The sequence below is a fragment of the Ascaphus truei genome, chromosome 2, assembly GCF_040206685.1.
Source record: "Ascaphus truei isolate aAscTru1 chromosome 2, aAscTru1.hap1, whole genome shotgun sequence".
NCBI classification, from domain to species: Eukaryota; Metazoa; Chordata; class Amphibia; order Anura; family Ascaphidae; genus Ascaphus; species Ascaphus truei.
The window spans coordinates 65,318,568-65,340,188 of NC_134484.1; the positions used below are offsets into that span (position 1 = coordinate 65,318,568).

Here is a 21,621-nt window from a genome sequence, read left to right on the forward strand (position 1 = left end):
CACCACCCTGAGGCACTGTTTATACTAAGATTAGATTATTTCTAGGTGCCAATCTCCTAGAGTCCCTCTGCTTACCACCCCCATCAGTGTATTTTCTGATTGGGAGGTAGTTTGTTTAATACTTGTTTTATATGTAGTGTTCTGTGTTCGCTTCTTTATAAGTTATACTCACTTATTATAATTATATACCAATAAAGATTAAGTTTTATTCTGTATATTTCATACACTTTTCATATGAGTGCTTGTTGTATAGGGGTCCTTTTCACTTGTCGAGGCAAGTGTCGTTTTTTGTCTTCCCCTCTCTCCCCCACTTCCCTCAGCTTTTCCATTACCGCAGTTGAGATTCTGATATGTGTGTGTTCTAAGGCCTGTAATATAGTGGACATGCGCGTCTGTGCGAACGCTTGTGCACGTGACGCACACTTTTTGTGTGTATGGTCCGTGCTGCTGTGAACGACAGGCTTGGAAGGTACTGTGTGTATGTGTCACTGTGTTTGTGTGTCACTGGGGAAGCTGTCTGTGTGTGTATTAAAATTTAAAAAAAAAGCCATGCTGTGAGAATAAATTATGTATTAATATTGTGCACACATTAAGATAATAAACACACATACACTGCGGTAGCGGCGCGAATACTTACTTTTCTGAGTCTTCCCCGCTATCGTCCTGCTCCACGCTCACTGCCGTGCGCGCACGATGCCCTAACATACAATGGCTGGCTAACCACAGCCAACTTGAACTGCCGCTACGGTAGCAAACTGTCATGAATATCCGGTTTTGATGCCTATCTCTGACTAAATGAAGGGATAAGGTTAATGATAAGGATACATGTTCCATTAAATAGCAGGTGTTGATACACGCCCTTCTATATACAGTATCTGATTGGATTAATACAGCTGCAACATGATCTTGTTCTAAGGGTTGCAATGTGTGAGATGGCTCGGAGGGGTCTGGGCTGTTAGGTCACTCAAGCGATAATCTACAATAAAAATGCTTTATCTGTAGTAGAGAAATAGGAATAACATCAATGCAAGGTCTTTAGAAACCTCACGCTAGTCTTTCTTTTTATGTTAGTTTAATGTACTTTCCTTTATGTCAAGTATTAGTAGAAATTGTTGTCACATATTCATATAAGAGAAGATTCATGTTGTATTGGTTATTTTGCAGCAGCCATCTACGACAGAAAGGTAATCTCCAGCAGAAGTGGGACGCTCTGTTTTGAAATGTCCACAAGGTTTACATCCTATTCACGGAACTGTATTGTCATTTTTTCCCCTCCATTTAGCACCATCCTTGTATGCTGCACTTTATAGAGATATTAAACAAGACATATTTCAGTGAAGAATAATACACAGAAGAGCGTAAAACATAAGAGTAAACACTGTGGGATTGAATTCCCTGACCCAAAGAGCTTACAGTCTCTAAGGGGGCAATTTATTAAACCGCGATGGTGTCCATCAGGACACGGAAACGCACGGAAACTCCCAGTGTCCTGAATGGTAATTTTCTTGTGATAATTCTCCCAAATGGCAGCATCACAGTTAAATAAATTACAACCTAAGGTCCAGATCCACAACGCTCGGTAAAGTGAAGTGATTTATGTAGATCCGCAAACACTCCTTTATACAATGCCTAGAGCAGGGCTGCTCAACTCCAGTCCTCATCCCCCCCCCCCTCTCCAACAGGTCAGGTTTTCAGGATATCCCAGCTTCAGCACAGGTGGTTCAATCAGTCCCAACGTCAGCACAGGTGGCTCAATCAGAGGCTCAGCTTTGACTGTGCCTCTGATTGAGCCACCTGTGCTGCAGCTGGGCTATCCTGAAAACCTGACCTGTTGGGGGGGGGGGGAGGACTTGAGGACTTGAGTTGAGCCCCCCTGATCTCGAGAGATACCTGTGCACAAACCTGAGACACCGCCGGACACATGGGAAGTGTGCTAATTTACATCATTTGAATACTCTCTGCATATTCAAATGACACCAAAGTGACGTTGAGCCCACGCTCATGAGTTTAATAGCGGAAGTTGCTTTTGCATATAATTAAATCCATAGAAATGTGTTGACCTCAGGGAAGATAACCGACATTGCTGGTTTTAGGTAATATCACGAGCCCAAAGTTCCCGAGTAAAAAAAAGAAAAGAAATATGTTAGCTATATGTCACAGACAACCAGGTCTACCTGCTGTCCGGAAAACATGACCACGTACATGGGACAACCAGGTCTACCTGCTGTCTGGAAAACATGACCAGGTACATGGGACAACCAGGTCTACCTGCTGTGCGGAAAACATGACCACGTACATGGGACAACCAGGTCTACTTGCTGTCCGGAAAACATGACCACGTACATGGGACAACCAGGTCTACGTGCTGTTCGGAAAACATGACCACGTACATGGGACAACCAGGTCTACGTGCTGTCCGGAAAACATGACCACGTACATGGGACAACCAGGTCTACCTGCTGTCCGGAAAACATGACCGCGTACATGGTTACAACGGAAGAAAACATCTGCTCAAATGTGGACATTTGTGGTTTGTGTCTAACAGCAGCGACTGGGTTAAAGAGATGTCAGGAGAGAGATTTCTGCCAGGAACATTCAATCAAACACTACAATAGCATAAAGTAGAACTTATATAAACCATATCATTTCATCATGAAAATAAACGTTGTGTATAATGCAAGCTTGGTGTAATGAGGTGTTTATGAAGCTCAGAGTAGCCATGGAATTTTTAGAAGGTGATTTAAAGCATTCTACACAGTAATCTGATAAAACACCTCCAATCTTACATTCTGGTATGTTCATTGTTTTGGTTTCTTGTTTAGTGTTTAGTTTAGACCAGGGGGAGCCAATTCCAGTCCTCAAGGGACACCATCAGGTCAGGTTTTCAGGATATCCCTGCTTCAGCACAGGTCAGTCGAAGACTGAGCCACCGATTGAGACACCTGTGCTGAAGTAGGGATATCCTGAAAACCTGACCTGTTGGTGGCCCTTGGGGACTGGAATTGGCTACCTCTGGATTAGACTAGACTATTTTTTATTACATTTATGCCCCAGTCTCTCTTCAATATAAATATTTGACTTTGTTTTATATATAAGCCCCATAACAAATTCATCAAAACACACAATAAATACTGTTTTCAATAAGTGATCCCTTCTAAATATATTATTGTGATGTAATGATCGCATTCTTTTGGTTGTGTTATAAGCCTTTCCTCATCTTTTTATTTTTTATATTCTGAAGTTTTAATATGTTGCACATATTTTAGAAATAAATAATAATAACAATAAAAGCCATTCAGTGTATTACACATGCTCCACTGATAGCTCACACTTCTCAGTGGACATTGTCGTCTATCCCTGGTCACCTGCTACTTCAAAGGGGTGATTGATTAAACTGCAATAGTCCCAATAAGGGCACTGTCGCACAGAAATCTCCCAATGACTTCAATGGGAGTAATGACCCAATTACCACTAACACAGTTGAATGAATAACCTCCTAAGTCTCTTTTCTGATTGATAAAGGAGTGCATTCTGTGATTCAGTATAGATGTGTGTGTGTATGTATGTATGTATGGTTTTTATCACTTTTTTTAACTCTCTCTCTCTCTATATATATATATATATATATATATATATATATATATATATATATATATATATATATATATATATATATATATATAAAAAGTGACAAAAACCCTCCACAGTAAAGCATATAGCAAATGGAAATATTAGTGTGTCTTAGACAGGTCTGCAACCCTGCCTTTCACCATTATCACCCAGCACACAGTGCTTCCACTGCAGCAAGGGATTCTGGGAAATGACATGCAAATGAGCACACAGTGCCACCTTTTGCTTCATAACCATATGATGTGGTCCCCTGTAAGCTAATGCCTGCTGCATATCACAGCTTTGAGCACAGCCTGGGTTAAGATGCATAGCCAGTAAACCCACCCGCAGGCCGCCGTTTTAATGCAGAGGAAAAGCTTTGTGGACTGTATTTTAGAGTTACTAAGCGCTGCTGCATCAAATTGCACCTGACAGACATTCCCTTCGATGAGCAAAAAGGTGACTTACGGCTTAGCATCACTCAGTAAATATGGCCATCAGTGCCATTATATCGTTTCTAGCTCTCAGAAAAGAACATTCTTATGAGACAAAACAATGTTTTGACTTTTCTCTTTCACTCTTTATGGTGCTGCCAAAAAAAAGAAAGCATGAGAAAAAGTACACCAGACTTAATGAAATGTATCAGTGGCTTGGAAATCTCCTTGATTTGTACCTGTGGGGACTTGTGTGAGCGCCAGCAGTACTGGTGGCTGTGGAGACTTGCCAGCACTATATTCTCATCACTATCCACTTGGCCAAACCGCAGTGTCTCCTGTGTGTCATTACAGACGACAAAATGGCTGTAGATCAACTCCTCCGCCTCAGGGCACCGATTCTAAGAGAAAAAGAACAGGCTGTTTTAAAACAGAAACACCAGCATCATTTCTCAGTGTTCTTCGTGTTCATGTCCAGCGTTAACTCTTTCAATGCAAAGAAAGGATACAGCGGCAAAGGGGTTAAGTAAAAATGTTTGCATCCGTCACCTCTACTAATTTGATCCATATCTATATAACATGTTATATACAGTACAAAGTACTTCACAAAGAGCTGTACATTGATACGGGGACTCTTTGTGCCTGTAAAGCAATTACAATTTGTGTTCGCTGTATTGTCACAGATCTCTTGCTGGTTGCAAAACCTTTTAATCACCAACATGGGAGTTCTTCATAGTTGAAATAAAGTGTACATTTCTCTTCTTCATGTATACTTGGACCTCTGCAGTTTTGAAGGCGTTTTACTATATACCACACGGGTGTCACCGCAGGTAGGAGATTAAAATATACGTGTGCTGCCTCAAACACAGGGAAATAGGCTGACTTGCCAAAACTCCCATGGCTCTGGGTTATTTTCTCCCACTTCAAATGCAGTGACACTATTTTATTTATTTATCAAATGTTTTACCAGGAAGTGATACATTGAGAGTTACCTCTCGTTTTCAAGTATGTCCTGGGCACCGGAGTTATGATAACAATACATGGTTACATTTCAATTAATACTGGTTTTACATTCAATTTACAGACATTTCATGGACGGTTAGGGATAATGTATGATTATGGGCGTATGTAACGCTTACAGACAAGGTTAAAATGGTGTAAGAAGAGGTAGGATAGGCCTGCGATGTGTTGTGTTAGAAGATGCCCTGCCCCAATGAGCTTACAATCTATAAGGAAGGGTAAGCGGAAACACAGGGTACGGGGGAGGAGAAGGTGGGTGTGTTTCAGATTGTAACAGAGCAACTGTAACATTAACAAGCATTAGCGACGACTCGTGGGCCCTATATCACTGAAACACAATAACATGAACATTTAGCGACACTTTGTTTTTTTTTATAATTTGTCGAAAGGTTTGAGTGGTAATACTGGGCCTGGAGGAAAACTAGTTTTTCCTGATATAGCCATGGATATGTTACATGTTGTGTGCAGAGTGGCAACCAAGCGGTTAACCAGCAAAAGGCTAGCTGCAGAGAGGGGGGGGGGGGGGTTAACATTTTCAGGTCTGTATGTGAACTTTGAATTACCAGTAATAAAAGTAATCGAGCAATTAAGGAAGTGTTGTTTCAAAAAGACAACAGCTTCATTATCAATTGGTAAAGACAACATGAGGCGCAAAGCGAGCGATTCCATACACCACAAACGTGTTATTGTGAGTGGTGCGATCTGCTTCAAAGGTTTCCAGAGAGCCTAATCCTCAAGGTTGCAGAGAGGGTGTGGATATCTCGGGCAGTGCAGCCCAACAGGAAATAATCTGCTCACATTATTAGTGGTGTCAAGTGCAGCTATATATACAGTACTGTGGTGCTAATTGGTAGTTTAAAGGAAAAACGATTAGGACTATATGGTGAGAAGTACAATAGCAGATCATTTAGTTCACCCTCAAGGTTGCCAAGGGGCTTACTACATTTGACATGTGTACGACCAGGTGGTCATCTGGAATATGACGGCGCTGGTACATCGGATCTGAATAGTTCTGGGAGTTATTGCATATTTAATTATTCCTGATTAAACTCAAAAGAAAAGTATTCCCATCTCCCGGATCCCAGGCCATAGCACTGTGGAATAGCTAAAGGGCTGTGATAAATGACTGCCAGGACACACCCCTACAGGCCAGAGGTTTGGTGTTCTGGCACAGATCAAATGGGAAATGCGGTATAAGATTCTGAAAACCAAGTGAGTAAATTAATCTTGGGGTCACACGAAACCCATTGGGGAGGCTATTACTGGACATCTGAAATATATGCTTCTGTTTTACTCCCTTTTAAAAACGGTCTATTCTTTTTCATGACTTGAGTGAAAACAAAAACAGGACTTGCGCTCATAGGTGATTGTGATAGGAAAAGTGATTTACACATAAAAGGTATGTATAAAATAAACAATACAACCTTAACGGGTGAGGTTTTGTGCAGCTGGTCTGTGGGAATGGCTCAAACACCAAGGCTACATGAAAACAAAAAGAGAACAGCGCAAAAAAACCATTGTGTAGTGTATTAAAAAATTATTTATAGTATAAAGGTGAGTATTGCACGTACATCAACAATAAGGGTTAATAGCATGACATGTTAGGGACATGTTGCCACTCTGTAGGCACAACAGGATTCAGACACCGGTTGCAGGACGTTCACCCTCAGAATGCTGGTGTATGATTCCAAAGTAAGCAGCTCAGCGTTGGGGAACCTTCCCACACCGTCACGGAGCTCTCAGCAGTGTTGATCGCCACGCTGCTTCCGGGTTACTCCACGCCGGCGTCTGACGTCATCAGACGGCGTCTCTATGCCGGTCGCGTCTTTGGTGCGTCACTGTCTCACACTCAGCAATCCAGCGGCACACAGAGTCCCAAACACGTCCCGTAGCAGAACAAATGTTCGATTTAAAACCGCAATGGGGATACAAAAATATATGAATGAAGGAACGCGCCCTCTCCTACGCGTTTCGTACTTCCGTACTTCGTCCTGATTTCATTAGATCAATGTCCATGATCCTCTGAAAGTGTAGTACAGTTAATGATACGCTAACAGTGTCTACTGAATAAGTATATGTAACAACTACAAAATAGGGGGAACATGATGCTTTCTAAGGAATCATTCATGATAATACTCCATTCTGTACTATAGTGGTGTTTAACAAACATTAACTTTATGTTTATACGACCGTCAACCTACTCATCCACTTTGAGAACTATGTATGTATATTTTTATTTATCTAGCGCCAACAATGTATGTAGCGCTTTACAAAAAGAGACTATACAGTACACTGAATTATAGTACAATAAGAGCAACACACACAATTAGACAATAGGAAAGGAAATCCTGCTCCAGCGAGTTTACATTCTAAGGGCTAGCTCACACTGCCTGCTACGCGATGTGCGCGCGCACGTGCGGCGCTCTTTGAGGCTAGTGGATGAGAGTTGTCACACTAGAAACTGCTTGTGGCGGCAAAGTACAGCGTTGACGCTGCAACATTTTGCCGCCATAACCCAAATTGACATTTCGGGCTGCAGTCGCATGACGTGAGCTGGTTCAGCCAACAGAGGCGAACCAGCTCTGTGATGCGTTAATCACGCCGCCAGCCACACCCCCAATCGCCACGCGACCCAACTCCTGCAGCTAGCTCACAGATCGCTGGGCTGCAGGAGCGCGCACGGAGGCGCGGCTGTAGCAGGCAGTGGAGCTCGGCCTAAGTGGTATGTTAGGAGACTTACAGAGGCAGCAGGTGAGGGAGTAGTGCAGCAGAAGGCAGTGTCTGACTTGATGGTTGGTAAATGCAATGGTGTTAATGGGGCAGTAGCGATGATTCCAGGCTATTTAAATGATTCATTCAGGAGATTTGTTTTGACTTTACAATGGGGAGAGAAGGTGCAGTGAAACCCTTGGGGTGTCGGCACGCTACACTGATTGATTGATACCGAGTGTGACGGAGTCTCACAAGTAACGGGCAGTGAGGGAAAAAGGGTTAAAGCTGGAATTTCATCACAAATTTATTTTTTTAGAGCCTGTCTGAAATAGGGGGTTCCCCAGACCTGATCCGTGGCTCGCCTAGTTCCAGAGTTATTTGTAGTTTATTTGAGCCTGTTCGACACAAACAAAATCTCCAGATATGGCTGCTGAACTACAAATATACAGTAGCTGCAGGGATCCCAATAGAAAGCCACGTCATCATCTCCTGATGACGTCACAGCTTTTCAAATGGCGTCCGGAGTAAGCTCTGACCACGGAAGTTACCACTCAGGAACTGGGGAGTACCCGGACATCAGGTGAGAACAGATGAGCTCCGGGAAACCTCCTGATTACCGTAGGCATAAGCGGAATGAGTGGTGGTGAATGATATGAAGTGATGGTCTAAGCGTGGAAGGAGGGAGATCGATATATCAGAAAGATAATAGTTTTTAGTACAGATAAGAAGTGGACATCCTTGTGGGAATAATCAGGTTTTGTCTTTGAATCACAGATACAATTTATATGAGCACGCTTCAAATTGATTACAAACATAACATATTTGACATCTCAGATTTACCACAGACACCTCTGGAAAAGGTTAAAACAACAGCAGGGTCAGATGGATATGCTCATCATGCACTACACATCAGATAGCACACTTAAAGAACAAACCTATAAGGTTCTGAAAGCTTTGTTCACTATAATGCTATCTATAAAGAACAGTAATGTTGGCCCCCTAAGAGCTATCATAACCTACAGTGAATTTATCACACACATGCTAATGTCCACACCGCAGGGAGCCTATCCTCGGCTCTTCCTTTAGTGCTACTGTATGACTTCAATGTCTTAACTCCTTTAATGCTCCCACTCAAAGTCCAATAGTGGAACTCTGTTCAAACACTGAATAATAATTCTAGAGACTAAATAGTTTTCACCCCACCACTACTAGAAGGACCAGCAACCAACATCACTGCTGATTTTCTTTTTAAAGATGGGGTTAAAGCAGCTCTTGGATGCAAGTCAGGTGATTGCCAAGTTGTAGAATCATGTTTTGCAGGCAGAAGTGGCTTTGCTTTCTGACTGTAGGAAAACGTATAGGACGACCCACAAGTCTATAGCTAGTAGAGGGGCATGGGCTCCCAAACACTGAAGCAGCTATGATGTTTACAGACTGGCCATCTGCAGGGAGCCCCTGCTCTCCATTCAGAAAGCATAGGCTATACATTTACCACTTCTGAATGTGGTGGAAAGTGCCCTTGACATGAGAGGAAACGAGAAAATTACCGAAACAATTACAGAAATATGTCCTCCTGAGGCTCATGTTAACATTGCCAAATCCCTTTATAAATCAGGACCAACTATTCTTAGAATGTACCTGTCAGCAATATACACTGCGACATATGGCTCTACTTAATCAAATATACAATCTTCTTTCTTTTTTTTTTCCAATTCGTAATATTCCTTCAAGGAACTGTTAGCCAGTCACTCATTCACACGCTGATGTGGATTAAAACATTTAAATATTTATGTATCACATTTTATTTATGTGTATAACTCTGCCTGGTTTATGCATTTTTTTTTTTTTTAAAGCAGGAAACCTGATATTTGAGAAAGCCATTTTGCAGTAGTTAACTGCTGCTGCACATCTGTCTTATTCACAACATATAGGGACCTAATGTGATGCTCCTATACTGTAAGTGTACTCAATCTATCTACTGTATCTACTGCAGCTATCTATCTACTCTATCTATCTATGCCAAGCAACATTTAAGTGTACATGTGTTTTGTGTACCAATGGCCCATGAAGGAATCCTTTATATCTTATGCTTTTTAGTGCATTGTTCACAAAAATGACAAAAAACAGCAATCGGAGCTGCAATGATTTTTTTTTCTTTTTCACATTGATATTTGAACCAGCTGTAAGGATTTAAATCACACTAGCTCTTGTTTTATGAATGTCCTCCTGCAACAAGAAAACCATGGAATGCCCTTAAAAAAGAATGTTTGATATAAACCAGATGTTTTATCGTCTTCTGTGCTGCTGCGGTAGTGCCATGTTAGGCAATTAATCCAAAAGCATCTACAGCTCTGCAGGCATATAAATAAAAATGACTTTGTTTTCCTCAAGTTAATTCATGGGAGGAGTACCCTTTAAACCCAGGGGAGGTAGGGAAGATCGCTTTATTAGCTAGGGGCTTAAGACCAGGAATCCTGACTCCCAATGTTACACGTACTATTCATTTTATGAGACTTGTTACAAACACGTAAGAGGAGGGGCATGAAACATCACTCATTTCGCACAAGGGCACCTCTAAAAGTTGGCACAGAGGGTAATTGACCTGGGCAGGTTGAACCGGTTCTAATACACATTGCGTTCCACACAAACAAGATGAATGACTGTCGTTCTGAAAGGGCCAGAGATGCATTTTGCAAGTGGTTCAGTTCTCCAAAGTCCAGTTGGCTTCTCTCAATAGCCCAGTTGCCCAAGTCTTTCAATACTTCCTAATCTTTTCACTGCCAGAGAAACTGGCAATGCTCTTGAGAGCAATATGTTAAAGGGTAAATGCATAACATGATTTGTGTAGTGTTGTTCTAAAACACAGTGTTTTAACTGTAGAAGGATGGGATTAAATACACCGTGATATAAAAACTATGAGTTGCTGAGAATAGCCTCAACATCAGAAGGAAATTGACATGTTTGTACAAATGATGCTGGAAAAACTTTTAGTGTTTAAGGGCTTCTAAGCACATAGTAAAAAAAAAAAAGACTCATCCAGGACAGAACACTTTGATGCCAGAAGAAAAGTCCTCTCTGTTTTTTCTTTTTTTTGTAGGGTGTACAGTAGATTTGCTTAGTAAATAAAATGGCTAAAATTAATCGCACAAATAAACTCTACTAAGAACTTAAACACTGTCACATCCATGTATCAAGGCAATTTTGGAGAAGAACCCTAACATTTTCACCCTGCACCTACTGTACGTATAAAGGCATTTTGATCCAATTTTCCTCCATCTGCCCTAGCTTGCTCAATGGGGACTGTCAGTAGGACGACTTGGGAGTGGGAGGGGCAGAGTTAAATGGTGCACAGACGATAATGAGATGTATCACAGTCTGTGTGTCTCTGCACCGTTCTTTTTGCCTTTGATCTGCCCCCAAAAATCCACCACATCTGAAGTGGCGTAAGTTCTGCATCAGCTGTAAGAAACGGTTCTTCCATATGCCGCAGCTCTGCTCCAAGAACTGGAATAGTGCATCTAAACACATTTATCTCCACACTGATACATATACCCCCCAAGTTGTAGCAATTAGCATGTCAACCTAATTATTATACAGTTAACTGCACTCTGAAGATGGATTAACACAGACAAAAACAGAAATTCTGTTAGCTGATACACCCTTCTACACACATCAGTCACTCAGACATATTCCAGTATTAACCCTCTTATCTCACCCGCACTTCACAGACGATATTAAGTCCATCAGACATGATATCTCTACATCTCAAGTTTCACACGCAACACCTACCTCCCCTCACATACCGAAATCTACCCTAAGCTCATTTTCTCCTGTGACTGAGAATTAGGTCTCCGTGCTCCTCCTCTCACCCTAAAACCTGCCCCCTTGATCCTATTCCCTCACATCTTCTCTGCTCCCTCTCTGGCACACTAAGCCCTACCAAAACTCACCTTTTTAATTTCTTTCTCACCTCCGGCACATTCCCATCCACTTTCAACATGCACTCATCATGCCCATTCTAAAGAAGTGAATAACGAAACGCGTCTGATGTGTTTTGGGCTCTCACAGCCACCATAGTTGTCTGAGAGCAGAGAGCAGAGCTAATTCCTCACACAGTCCTCACGCAGCTGTTGGAGCCTGGTCACGTGCGCTCGTGCACATTTGGAGCAGGAGAGGAGACGCAGCCTGCTGGGAAGCAGAGAGGCTGGTGGAAAACCCTCCTTGCAAGGAAATCAAGAGAGGACGAGTGAAGGAAGATCTGCCTAAGGCCGAGTCCATAGAAGGACAGGCCGTGCTGAGCCGTGCGGACGCTCAGCGCTGAGCCCCTGCATCCTCAATGAGGATGCCTTGAGAGGGGTCTCACGTGAGCGTCCGCAGGCGTGCTGAGGCTTTGGAATTTTCAGCCGACAGCCAAGCTGTTTTTCAGCGCGCTGTCGGCTGAAAACATCCAATCAGCGTCAACGTCACGGCGCCCTGACGTTGGCGCCGTGACGTTGACGTCAGTGCGTCGCGGGCGATTGGTCCAGCGACATCACTGTCCCGCCTCCAACCACCTCCCTTCGCGCACGCTGGCTCGTCTGCAAGTCCATGGAATCGCGCAGATTTCAGCAGACGAGCCTCAGCGTCAGTGCGGCTCGGAACACCTCACCCCTCTATGGCCCCAGCCTAAGGCCTTGCCCCCGCTGCCTACTACAGCATCCGCTGTGGCGGACGCTGCACGGACGAGAGCCCTCCCCTCAATGGCGCCGGGCCCGCTGCGAGGGGGGGCTGCAGCGCTTGGGCGAGAGTTGCTCCTGCTCTCAATAGAATTGAGAGCAGGACTCGCGTCGAGCGATTAGGCACGCCCCCCGGCGGTTCAGCCAATGAGGGCGAACCTGCCTGGTGACGTCATGGCCGCGCCACCGTCACTCCCCCGCCACGCCCCCCCCCCCCCCAGTCTCTCTGCCTGCAGTGAGCTGCAGACCAGGGAATCGACTGAACGCGCCGCCAATCTCGCGGGCGCGCGTTACAGCTGCGTTACCGGGGCTTTAGCCTAACAAAGACAACAGGAGCTGGCAAGCTATGCACCAATGCACTGCTGTATAGCACGATTGTGAGTTTTTCCTACTTTTATCTTTTCCTGTAATAAATGTTATTATGCCATGTCCCTCTCTCTTTTCTTTTCTTAAAATAGAACAAGTGTGAAGATATACACCTATCATCTCGATCAAGTTAACCTGTGGATACTTTCTTCAAAGTGGACTTACTTTGCGGGACATTTTCACTTGGACATTTGTTTATGTAAGTGCACTTTTCACAGAGATTGGATATATTTTGCACTGTATATAGGATAGTTGTGCGTTTTATAGGTTTAAACACAGTGTTTTTGCACATTAGGGCACATATTTAAACCACGCGCTGGTATTCCTTTTTCCATTCTAAAGAAGCCCTCTCTTGACCCAACCTCCCTCTCTAACTACCACCCAATCTCTCTTGTCTCCTTTGCATCCAAGTTACTTAAGCGACTTGTATACAGCCGCCTAATTCACTTCCTATCCTACAACTCCCTGCTTGACCCTTTGCAATCTGGTTTCCGCCCTCTACATGCCACTGAGACAGACAATTACCTACTCTCAGCTAAGTCTAAGGGTCACTTCTCCGTACTAATTCTCCTGGCTCTTTCTGCTGCCTTTGACACTGCCGATCACCCTCCTCCTCCTGAACATTCTCCATTCCATTGGCCTCAGTGATGCAGCCCTTTCCTGGTCACATCCTACCTATCCAACCGCTCCTTCAGTGTTTCCTCCTCTTCACTCCCTCTTTCTGTTGGAGTCCCACAAAGCTGTCCATGGCCCTCTGCTCTTCTCACTCTACACCTCCTCTCTTGGTGAACTAATACAATCTTTTGGCTTTCAGTATCATCTCTATGCCAATGACAAGCAAATTTACGTTTCCTGTCCCGCGTCATCAACAGTCTCTCATAATATACTCCTGGACGTCACATCGTTACCTGAAACTTAACATGTCCATAACAGAACTAATACACTTTGCCCCTTCCACTGCCACTCCTGCATCTACACTCTACATCACTGACAATAACACATTCTTATCAACACCTCAATCCCGCTGTCTAAAGCTCATCTTTGACTCTGATCTCATTACTCACATTCAGTCCCTCACAACGTCCTGCAGTTTACACCTCCAAAATATTGCCAGGTTATTCCGTTTCTCACTCATGATGCAACTAAAATCCTAATTCACTCACTCATCCTGTCCTGCTTTGACCACTGCAACCCTCTAGTTGTCAATCTCCTTGTCCGTCTATCCCAACTGCCAGACTCATCTACCTCACTCACCGCTCCCCTTCTGCTGCTCCACTACGCAAATCCCACCAGAATCAAATTTAAAACCCTAGCTCTGACCTGCAAAGCTCTCATTGACGCTGCTTCTTTTACATATCATCACTCATTCCCAAATATATACCTAAAACCCCTATGCTCTGCCTATGACATCCACCTTTCCTCCTGTCTGATCACCATTTCTCACTCCCATGCTGCCACTTTTCTATGGAATTCCCTACCACGTACCATCAGACTCTCCCCCAGCTTTCACTCATTTAAAAACGCCCTGAAAACTCACTTTTTCCAGGAAGCCAACCCTATTGATACCAGCTGCGCAGCTAGACTTAACTCCTCCCTAACTACCACCACTCAACATCCACACCCTCAAACCTTAATGGAACCAGCTGTACAGCTGGACCATACTCGATCCTGAAGCATACTTCGTCCAACAATAAGCAGCCACTTTAGCTTTTGTTTCAACATTGTCCCTCATTCCCTTTAGATTCTAAGCTCTCCCGAGCAGGGACCTCATTACCTTCTGTATCGGTTTGTGCATATTTGTCTATAACTATTTATGTAATTATTAAATCTCTATACCCCAACTGTACCACGCTGGGTAATATGTTGGCGTTTTACAAATAAGCAATAACAATAATAAGAGCATAACCTTCATAGTTTAATCATTTGCTCTCTTAGACTATAGTCATGCACATCTCAGATGACTCCACAGCATTCATGGCTTTGTAAACAAGATGTTTACAAATGACCTGTTTTCCAATTACATGCAAGTTACAAAGAGGTGTATTCTGGAAGTGTGATAGCTATCGTCTACCTTTAGTGGTCATTCAAGTGAATAGATACGAATGAGCTACAATGGCAATTGTATATAAGTGACTACAACCCAGATGCTGTTATCAGCACTAATAACGTCTTGTTCACTTCTTCGTTTCTGTTGATTCAACCCTAAACTTATAGAACCCTTAAAGGTGCAATTCCACAGTCGGCCAGTTGAATTTCTTAGGGGCCTCAGAACGGGGAAGTGTTCATCAATCAGGAATTTTATTTACACGTATTCCACCTGTCTTTATCAGACAACCAATAAAGATAAGGGGAGGTGGGGATGTAGGGAGGGGTGACTGACTGTTGAAACACTTGCTGAACACACAGTGACATCACACAAATGGGAATAGCCATTGGAAATCAACCCCCTCCGAAGTCTATCTTTTTTTTTTTTTTTTTTTTTTTTTTTATTAGGCAATCATATTTTTACAGAGTGTTGACAATACAGTAATGCAGAGTATGGGCCTAATACATCTTTTTTCTTTTTTTAACTGAAGGGAAAGAAGAAAGGCTCAACGTCCCCCCTGGCCTTAGTTGGTCCATCGGGGCGGCGTGAGTGTAGAAACAGAAAAAGGGGATGGGGAGGGGAAGGGAGGGGGGGGGGGAAGGGGTACGACCAAGACAGGTCTTACTCTCCTACTCCTTGTCGGCTCTTGGCTGTGTCGTGGCATTTTATGTACTTCTGGGTTATTATGGGTGAGTTCGACGTAAAAGAGTCATATGGGTTTCCCATGGGTCCCAGATTTTATTAAATGTGAAGGAAGACCTTTTCAGAAAGGCTGACAGTCTTTCCATGTCCTTTACTGTTTGTACTCTTTGTATTATTATTTGTTTTGAGGGAGGAGACACCTTCTTCCAGGCCGCAGCCACCGCACATCTAGCCGCCGTTAGGATGAAGGAGACTAATTTTCTCGTTGGCCGGTCCAGGTAGTCTAAGGGCCTGGCCAACAAGTAGGTCAGCGGGTCAATAGGTATTGTGAGGTCTGTGACCTCCTCTATTAGTTTTTGTGTTGTTTCCCAGAATTTCTGAATTTCCGGACATGACCACCATATGTGGGCCATGTCCCCCTTTTGACCGCAGCCTCTCCAGCATAGATCGGACGCCTGTGGGTAGATTTGATTTATTCTAACTGGAGTAAGATACCAGCGGAACAGTATTTTATATATATTTTCTTTGATTGTGGTACATATGGAAGTTCCTGGAGCATTTTCCCAAATACTTTCCCAGTCCTCTCGGTCTATAACTATATCCAATTCTGCAGCCCAATGCTGCATATAATCATGAGTGGGGGGATCTGTGGCCCTTTCCAGTTCTATACCAATTTGTGTTATTAGACCTCGTTGGTGGCCTGCTTCTCTGCATAGCCGCTCAAACCCTGTGAGAGGGGGAAATTTCAACGTTGGGGACAATGTTTGGATAAAGTGCCGAATTTGTAGGTACTTAAAAACATTTAATCCTACCATTTCATATCTGGTTTGAAGATTTTGATAGCTCAGGAACTTCCCAAAGCTCAGGAGGTCGGCTACCACCCTGATGTTTTTGGTTTTGAATTGGTCGAATTGCCTGGGCTCACATCCAGGAGGAAATTTTGGATTTTCGTGAATTTGTATTAGTTGAGATTGGGGTGTGGTGAGCTTAAATTTGAGTTTGCATTTCGCCCAGGTCTCCCAGGTGTGTCTCATCGGGCCTAATTTGAATTTGCTATTCTGCATGTCCTCTACTCAGTGACCAAAGGCAGGCCGGCAGTGAAGGCGTCCCGGCATATTGTGTCTCTATGTCTAGCCAGCCATATTGGTGTGGGCTCGCGTTCCAGACTACCACCTGTCGCAATTGGGCGGCTAGGTAGTACTTTGTGATGTCCGGGACACCCATTCCTCCTCTCCTCCTTGGAGCCAGGAGGACTGTTCTCGGGACTCTGGGTTTTTTACCCTGCCAAATGAATTGGAAGATTATTTTTTGGATGTTTTTCAATTCTGAGCCAGGGATGTGGACCGGGAGGGTCTGGAAATAGTATAACAATCTAGGGAGAATATTCATTTTAACTGAGATCATCCTCCCGATCCATGATATTTGGTATCCTCCCCATTTCCCTAGGTCTTGCTTTATTTTTTGGAACAACGCCGGATAGTTATGCTGGTACAATGTTTGGTAGGTCCTCGATATCTTGACTCCCAAATATTTGATACAAGAGGAGCTCCAACGGTAGTTAAAATTTAGTTTGAGGAGTTGCACCTCTGGCTCTGGCAGGCTTAGATTCAGGGCTTCTGACTTATCAGTATTTATTTTATATCCCGAGATTTTTCCAAAGTCTCGGAGTTCTTTTTGTAGATTGGGGAGGGAGATTTGAGGATTGGTAAGGGTTAGGATGACATCGTCTGCGAATAGGGATATTTTGTGCTGCCTGTCTCCAATTTCTATTCCCTGGATGTCTCTATTGAGTCTTATAGCCGAGGCCAGTGGCTCTATTGTAAGTGCAAAAAGGAGAGGAGATAGGGGGCATCCCTGTCGAGTTCCGTTGGTAATCTCGAATCTCTGGTTATTGCCCCCTGGTAATTTTATTGTTGCTGACGGGTTTTGATATAATCTACGGACCCCCTCTAGATATGCGTCTTTGAAGCCAAATTTTCGCATAGTTTGGTCCAGGAATTGCCAGTTTATTCTATCGAACGCCTTCTCTGCGTCCAGGCTTAACAGTAGTGCTTTGGTCCCTGTGAGGTGGACATGATCGATAATATCGATTATCTTCCGAGTATTGTCTGAGGCTTGTCTGCCTGCGACAAATCCTACTTGGTCTATGTTGATTAATCTCGGTAAGATGGGGTTCAATCGATTTGCTAATATTTTACTATACAATTTGAGATCACAGTTGAGTAGGGAGATTGGGCGGTAGCTTCCACATTGCATCGGGTCTCTACCTTCCTTATGTATTATAGCTAGATTGGCGAGAGACATTGATTGAGGGATTTGGTTCCCTTCCATAAAGTGGTTAAAGGTGTTTAGGAGATGCGTGGAAAGAATGGGCAAGAACCTTTTGTAATAGACGTTGGTGAACCCGTCAGGGCCAGGAGACTTTGTGACCTTCAGCGTTTTGACCGCCTCTTCCAGTTCCTCTTTTGTAATCTTGGAATTGAGGACTGTGTTTTCCTCCTCTGTTAGTGTGGGGAGGTGGCATTTGTCTAGATATTGCTTAATGAGTTCTGGAGCTATTGGCTCCGGTCGCCCATTTTTGGATCTTAAGTTATAAAGAGCGGTATAATAATTTGTAAATTCTGTTGCGATTTTGTTATCGCTATACTGAATCTCACCAGACCTACTCTTGATCGCCGTTATTTGTGATCTTTTTTGTACCCCTCTTAATTTGCTGGCCAAGAGCCTGTCGGCCTTGTTACCCTTATCATAGTATTGTTGATTGGTCCATTTGAGGGCCTTTTCAACATCCTCCAGCTGAGTTTGCTTAAGTTTTGCTCTGGCTGTTAATAAAGTTTTGTATAGTTTTTTTCGAGGGGTTGGTTTTGTGGGCCTGTTCTATTGTTTTAATATTGTCCGTTAGTTCCTTGATTAGGGTTTGGCGGGCTTTTTTCCTGTGGGATCCGATGGAAATGAATTTCCCTCTGATAGCTGCCTTATGGGCTTCCCACAGGATTGCTGGAGAGGAGACTGTTCCTGTGTTGAGAAGGAAATAGTCCTTAAGTGAGGTTCTTATTTCCCTCTCTATTTCGGGATGGTTTAATAGGGAATCGTTCAGTCTCCAAGAGTAATTTGTTGTTTTCTCAAAGGGTATTGAGAGCGTCAGGGTGATTGGGGCATGGTCGGACCACGTGATTGAGCCAATGTCTGATTCAATGGTTGCCGCCATCACGTTTTTGGTGACCAAGAAGTAGTCAATCCGGGAGTAGGTCTGGTGGGGTGCTGAGTAAAAGGTGTAGTCTCGCTGGCCCTGATGTTGGGATCTCCAAGTATCTACTAGGGAGAACTCGCTTAGGATATCCCTGAACCTTTTCCCTGTGATTTGGGAGTGGGTTGTACGGGGGGGACCCTTTGTAGTTGATCTGTCCTCGGTGGGATTTAAGACCATGTTTAGGTCTCCTCCCACTATCATCGACGACAGATATCCTGGGTCAACGCCCTCGAGAACTGATTGTAAGAATTCCGTTTGGTTCTCGTTTGGTGCGTATACATTGATCAGAGCAATAGCCGAGCCCGCTAAAGAGCCATATACCACTAGGAATCTACCCTCTGGGTCCTCTGTCGTTTTGGTATGATTAAATGGGGTGCCCTGCCTGATTAGGACAGCTACACCCCTCTTCTTACTACTAAATGATGCAAAAAAGCATGTTGGGAACACTTTTTTGAATAAATTTGGGGGGTCTTGTGATGTGAAGTGGGTCTCCTGCAGGAATATGATGTCTCCTCCTGATTTTTTTAAGTCCTGTAAGGCTAGTCTGCGCTTTCTATTATTTTGTAACCCTTTGACGTTCAATGACCGAACCTTAATGGGGGCCGTGGTCGTCATTGTGGGTTGTTTGTTTTTTGCTGTGTGGGGTCTTGGGACCTCCTCCTTCCCACTGGGAGGGGTCTTGCATGTGGTTGTTGGGGGTTTGTCGTAGTTAGTTTTTTGTTTTCCCTAGGGGCGGGGTGGGGGCTCTTTAGACTTCGTTTGGAGGGTGGGCAAGGCCTGTCAAGGAGGGAGGAGGGGGGAGGGGTGAGGGGGGAGAGGGGGGGGAGGGGGATAGATCTGCTGGGACAGAGCCAGCAGATAGAGAAGAGATAGAATTTGGGCCCTGTCGGGTCCCAACATGTTGCTGCCAGGTCTCAATGTGACCGGCATTTTGGGCAATACGTGCCCTACTGGGGTGGGTCCGGTGCAACAGTGGCTTGTGCGCAACAGGGAGGTCCGGACCTTTTGTTGCTGACGTGATGCGCCTTGCCCCTCTCAACCCTTTTGTTCTAATTCTACGATCTATCCTATAAAACTTTGTGCGGGGACAGGGTTGATAGGGGAGGGAGGGGGGGGGGGAGTGGAAAAGTCCTCAGGGGGACTAAAGACGTGTGGGAGGGATGGGTAAACCTTGTTCAGGAACCTTGTGACATTGGTCCTCAATGTTGGGCTCTGAAATAAACAACCATACTGAACCATTTCAATACCCTTGGGTATCTTAAACACTGTAACAACCATTAATGTATAACATTTTCATTTCCCTATCATGCAGTGACGAGCTATTTTGTTCCTGCGAGCTCGCAGGACGGGGCCCTCGCCAGGGGCACTCGGTCAGTGTCGCCCTTGGGCGTTAGGTAGAGCAGGCTTTCTTGCCTCCCTCTTTAAGCTCTGTTGCCAGCCCTCGTGTTTCCTTCTCGGAGTGCTTAGGCTACCTTGTGAGTCGCGTGCGGTGCGGTGGGGTGGGGGAAGGGCGGGCTCGGGGAAGGGCGGGCTCGGGGAAGGGGGGAGGGAGGGGGGGCAGGGGAGGTGGGAGGGAGGGAGGGGGGGAGGTGGTGGGAGGGAGGGGAGGGACAGAATGGTGAGGGAGGGTGGGCAGTGGAGGGAGGAGGGGAGGGGGAAATGGGGAGGAGAGGTGGGTAGGGGGGGGGGGGAACGGCAATGGGGAGGGGGGAGGGGAAGTGGGGAGGGACGGAGGGAGGTCGCGCCTTGGAGGCTTCTCATTGTTCACTCTCTATTGCCCCCCCAGGGGTCGTATCTATTACCCATCTCCTTCTCTGTCAACCTTGTGACCTCCTAGGTGGACACTCTATCGATGGCTTGATGTGGCTTGGGCCCTCTGGTTAGGTCGTGTTGTTTTCTTATAGGCCTTTCGTCAGGACAGGCTGGAGAAGTAGGTGAGGTGGTAAGGGGGGCCTCGGGCGGAAGGGGGAGGGAGGGTGGGGGGGGCGGAAGGGGGAGGGAGGGTGGGGGGGGCGGAAGGGGGCGGAAGGGGGAGGGAGGAGAAGGGGAAGGGTGGGGCAGGGAGGGGGGGGGAGGAGAGGGGGGGCAGGGGGTGGGGGAGAAGGGGGTGGGGGGGGGAGAAGGGGGGGGGGGAGAAAGGGGGGGGGGATTCTTTTCTCGCTGCTTTTTGGGGGCCGCGTCCCCTCTCTTAGGCTTTTGTGTCGCATGTTTACAACATTGTGTATAATCTGGACTTCGATTCAGGCCAGCTCGAGGGAGGAGTTGGTAATTGGCAGAGGTACATGCATCTTCTTCAGGTAAGGGGGGGGTGGGGGGGGGGAGGTGCCGGGGGGAAGGGGGGGGAGGAGGGGGGAGAGGGGAGGGGGGTGGGGAGTAGGGGAGAGGGGAGGGGGGGGGGATAGGTGGGGAGGGGGTGCCTGCATCTTCTTTAATATAGCCTCTCCCTCCTTATACACTGTGAGGTAGGCAGAGCGGTATACATGCTTGTTACATTTTGATAGATCTTCCACATACAGCGAGTCTTAACCTGTCATTTTGTGTGCTTTGCCGTAAGGGGTGGGCCCCGCTGCGGCTCCCAGGCCAGCCCCGGCGTCCACCAGCCTAACACCTTAGGTAGGCTCCCTATCTAATATAGTTTCTTATTGGGTATGAGGGGAAAAAGGGGGGGGGGGAGGAGGGGGAGGGAGTAGGGACATGGGGGGGAGCACGGGAACACAAGGGGGGGCTAGCTCCGGTAGCAGTTGTTGTGCTAGACATGTCTGTGCTCTGGTTTAGTGGCAGGTAGGC

The 21,621-nt window shown here is 45.2% G+C and overlaps 1 protein-coding gene across 2 annotated transcripts in view; it reads right to left on the reverse strand.

The window, feature by feature from the left end:
* Window positions 1-21,621, reverse strand: part of VPS13B (vacuolar protein sorting 13 homolog B) — a 1,123,013-nt gene that overhangs the window by 96,403 nt on the left and 1,004,989 nt on the right. For both annotated transcript variants that reach the window (XM_075582636.1, XM_075582637.1), the window contains exon 43: window positions 4,283-4,444. In XM_075582636.1, coding sequence (XP_075438751.1) covers window positions 4,283-4,444 — 162 coding nt within the window. The remainder of the gene's footprint in view (window positions 1-4,282; window positions 4,445-21,621) is intronic.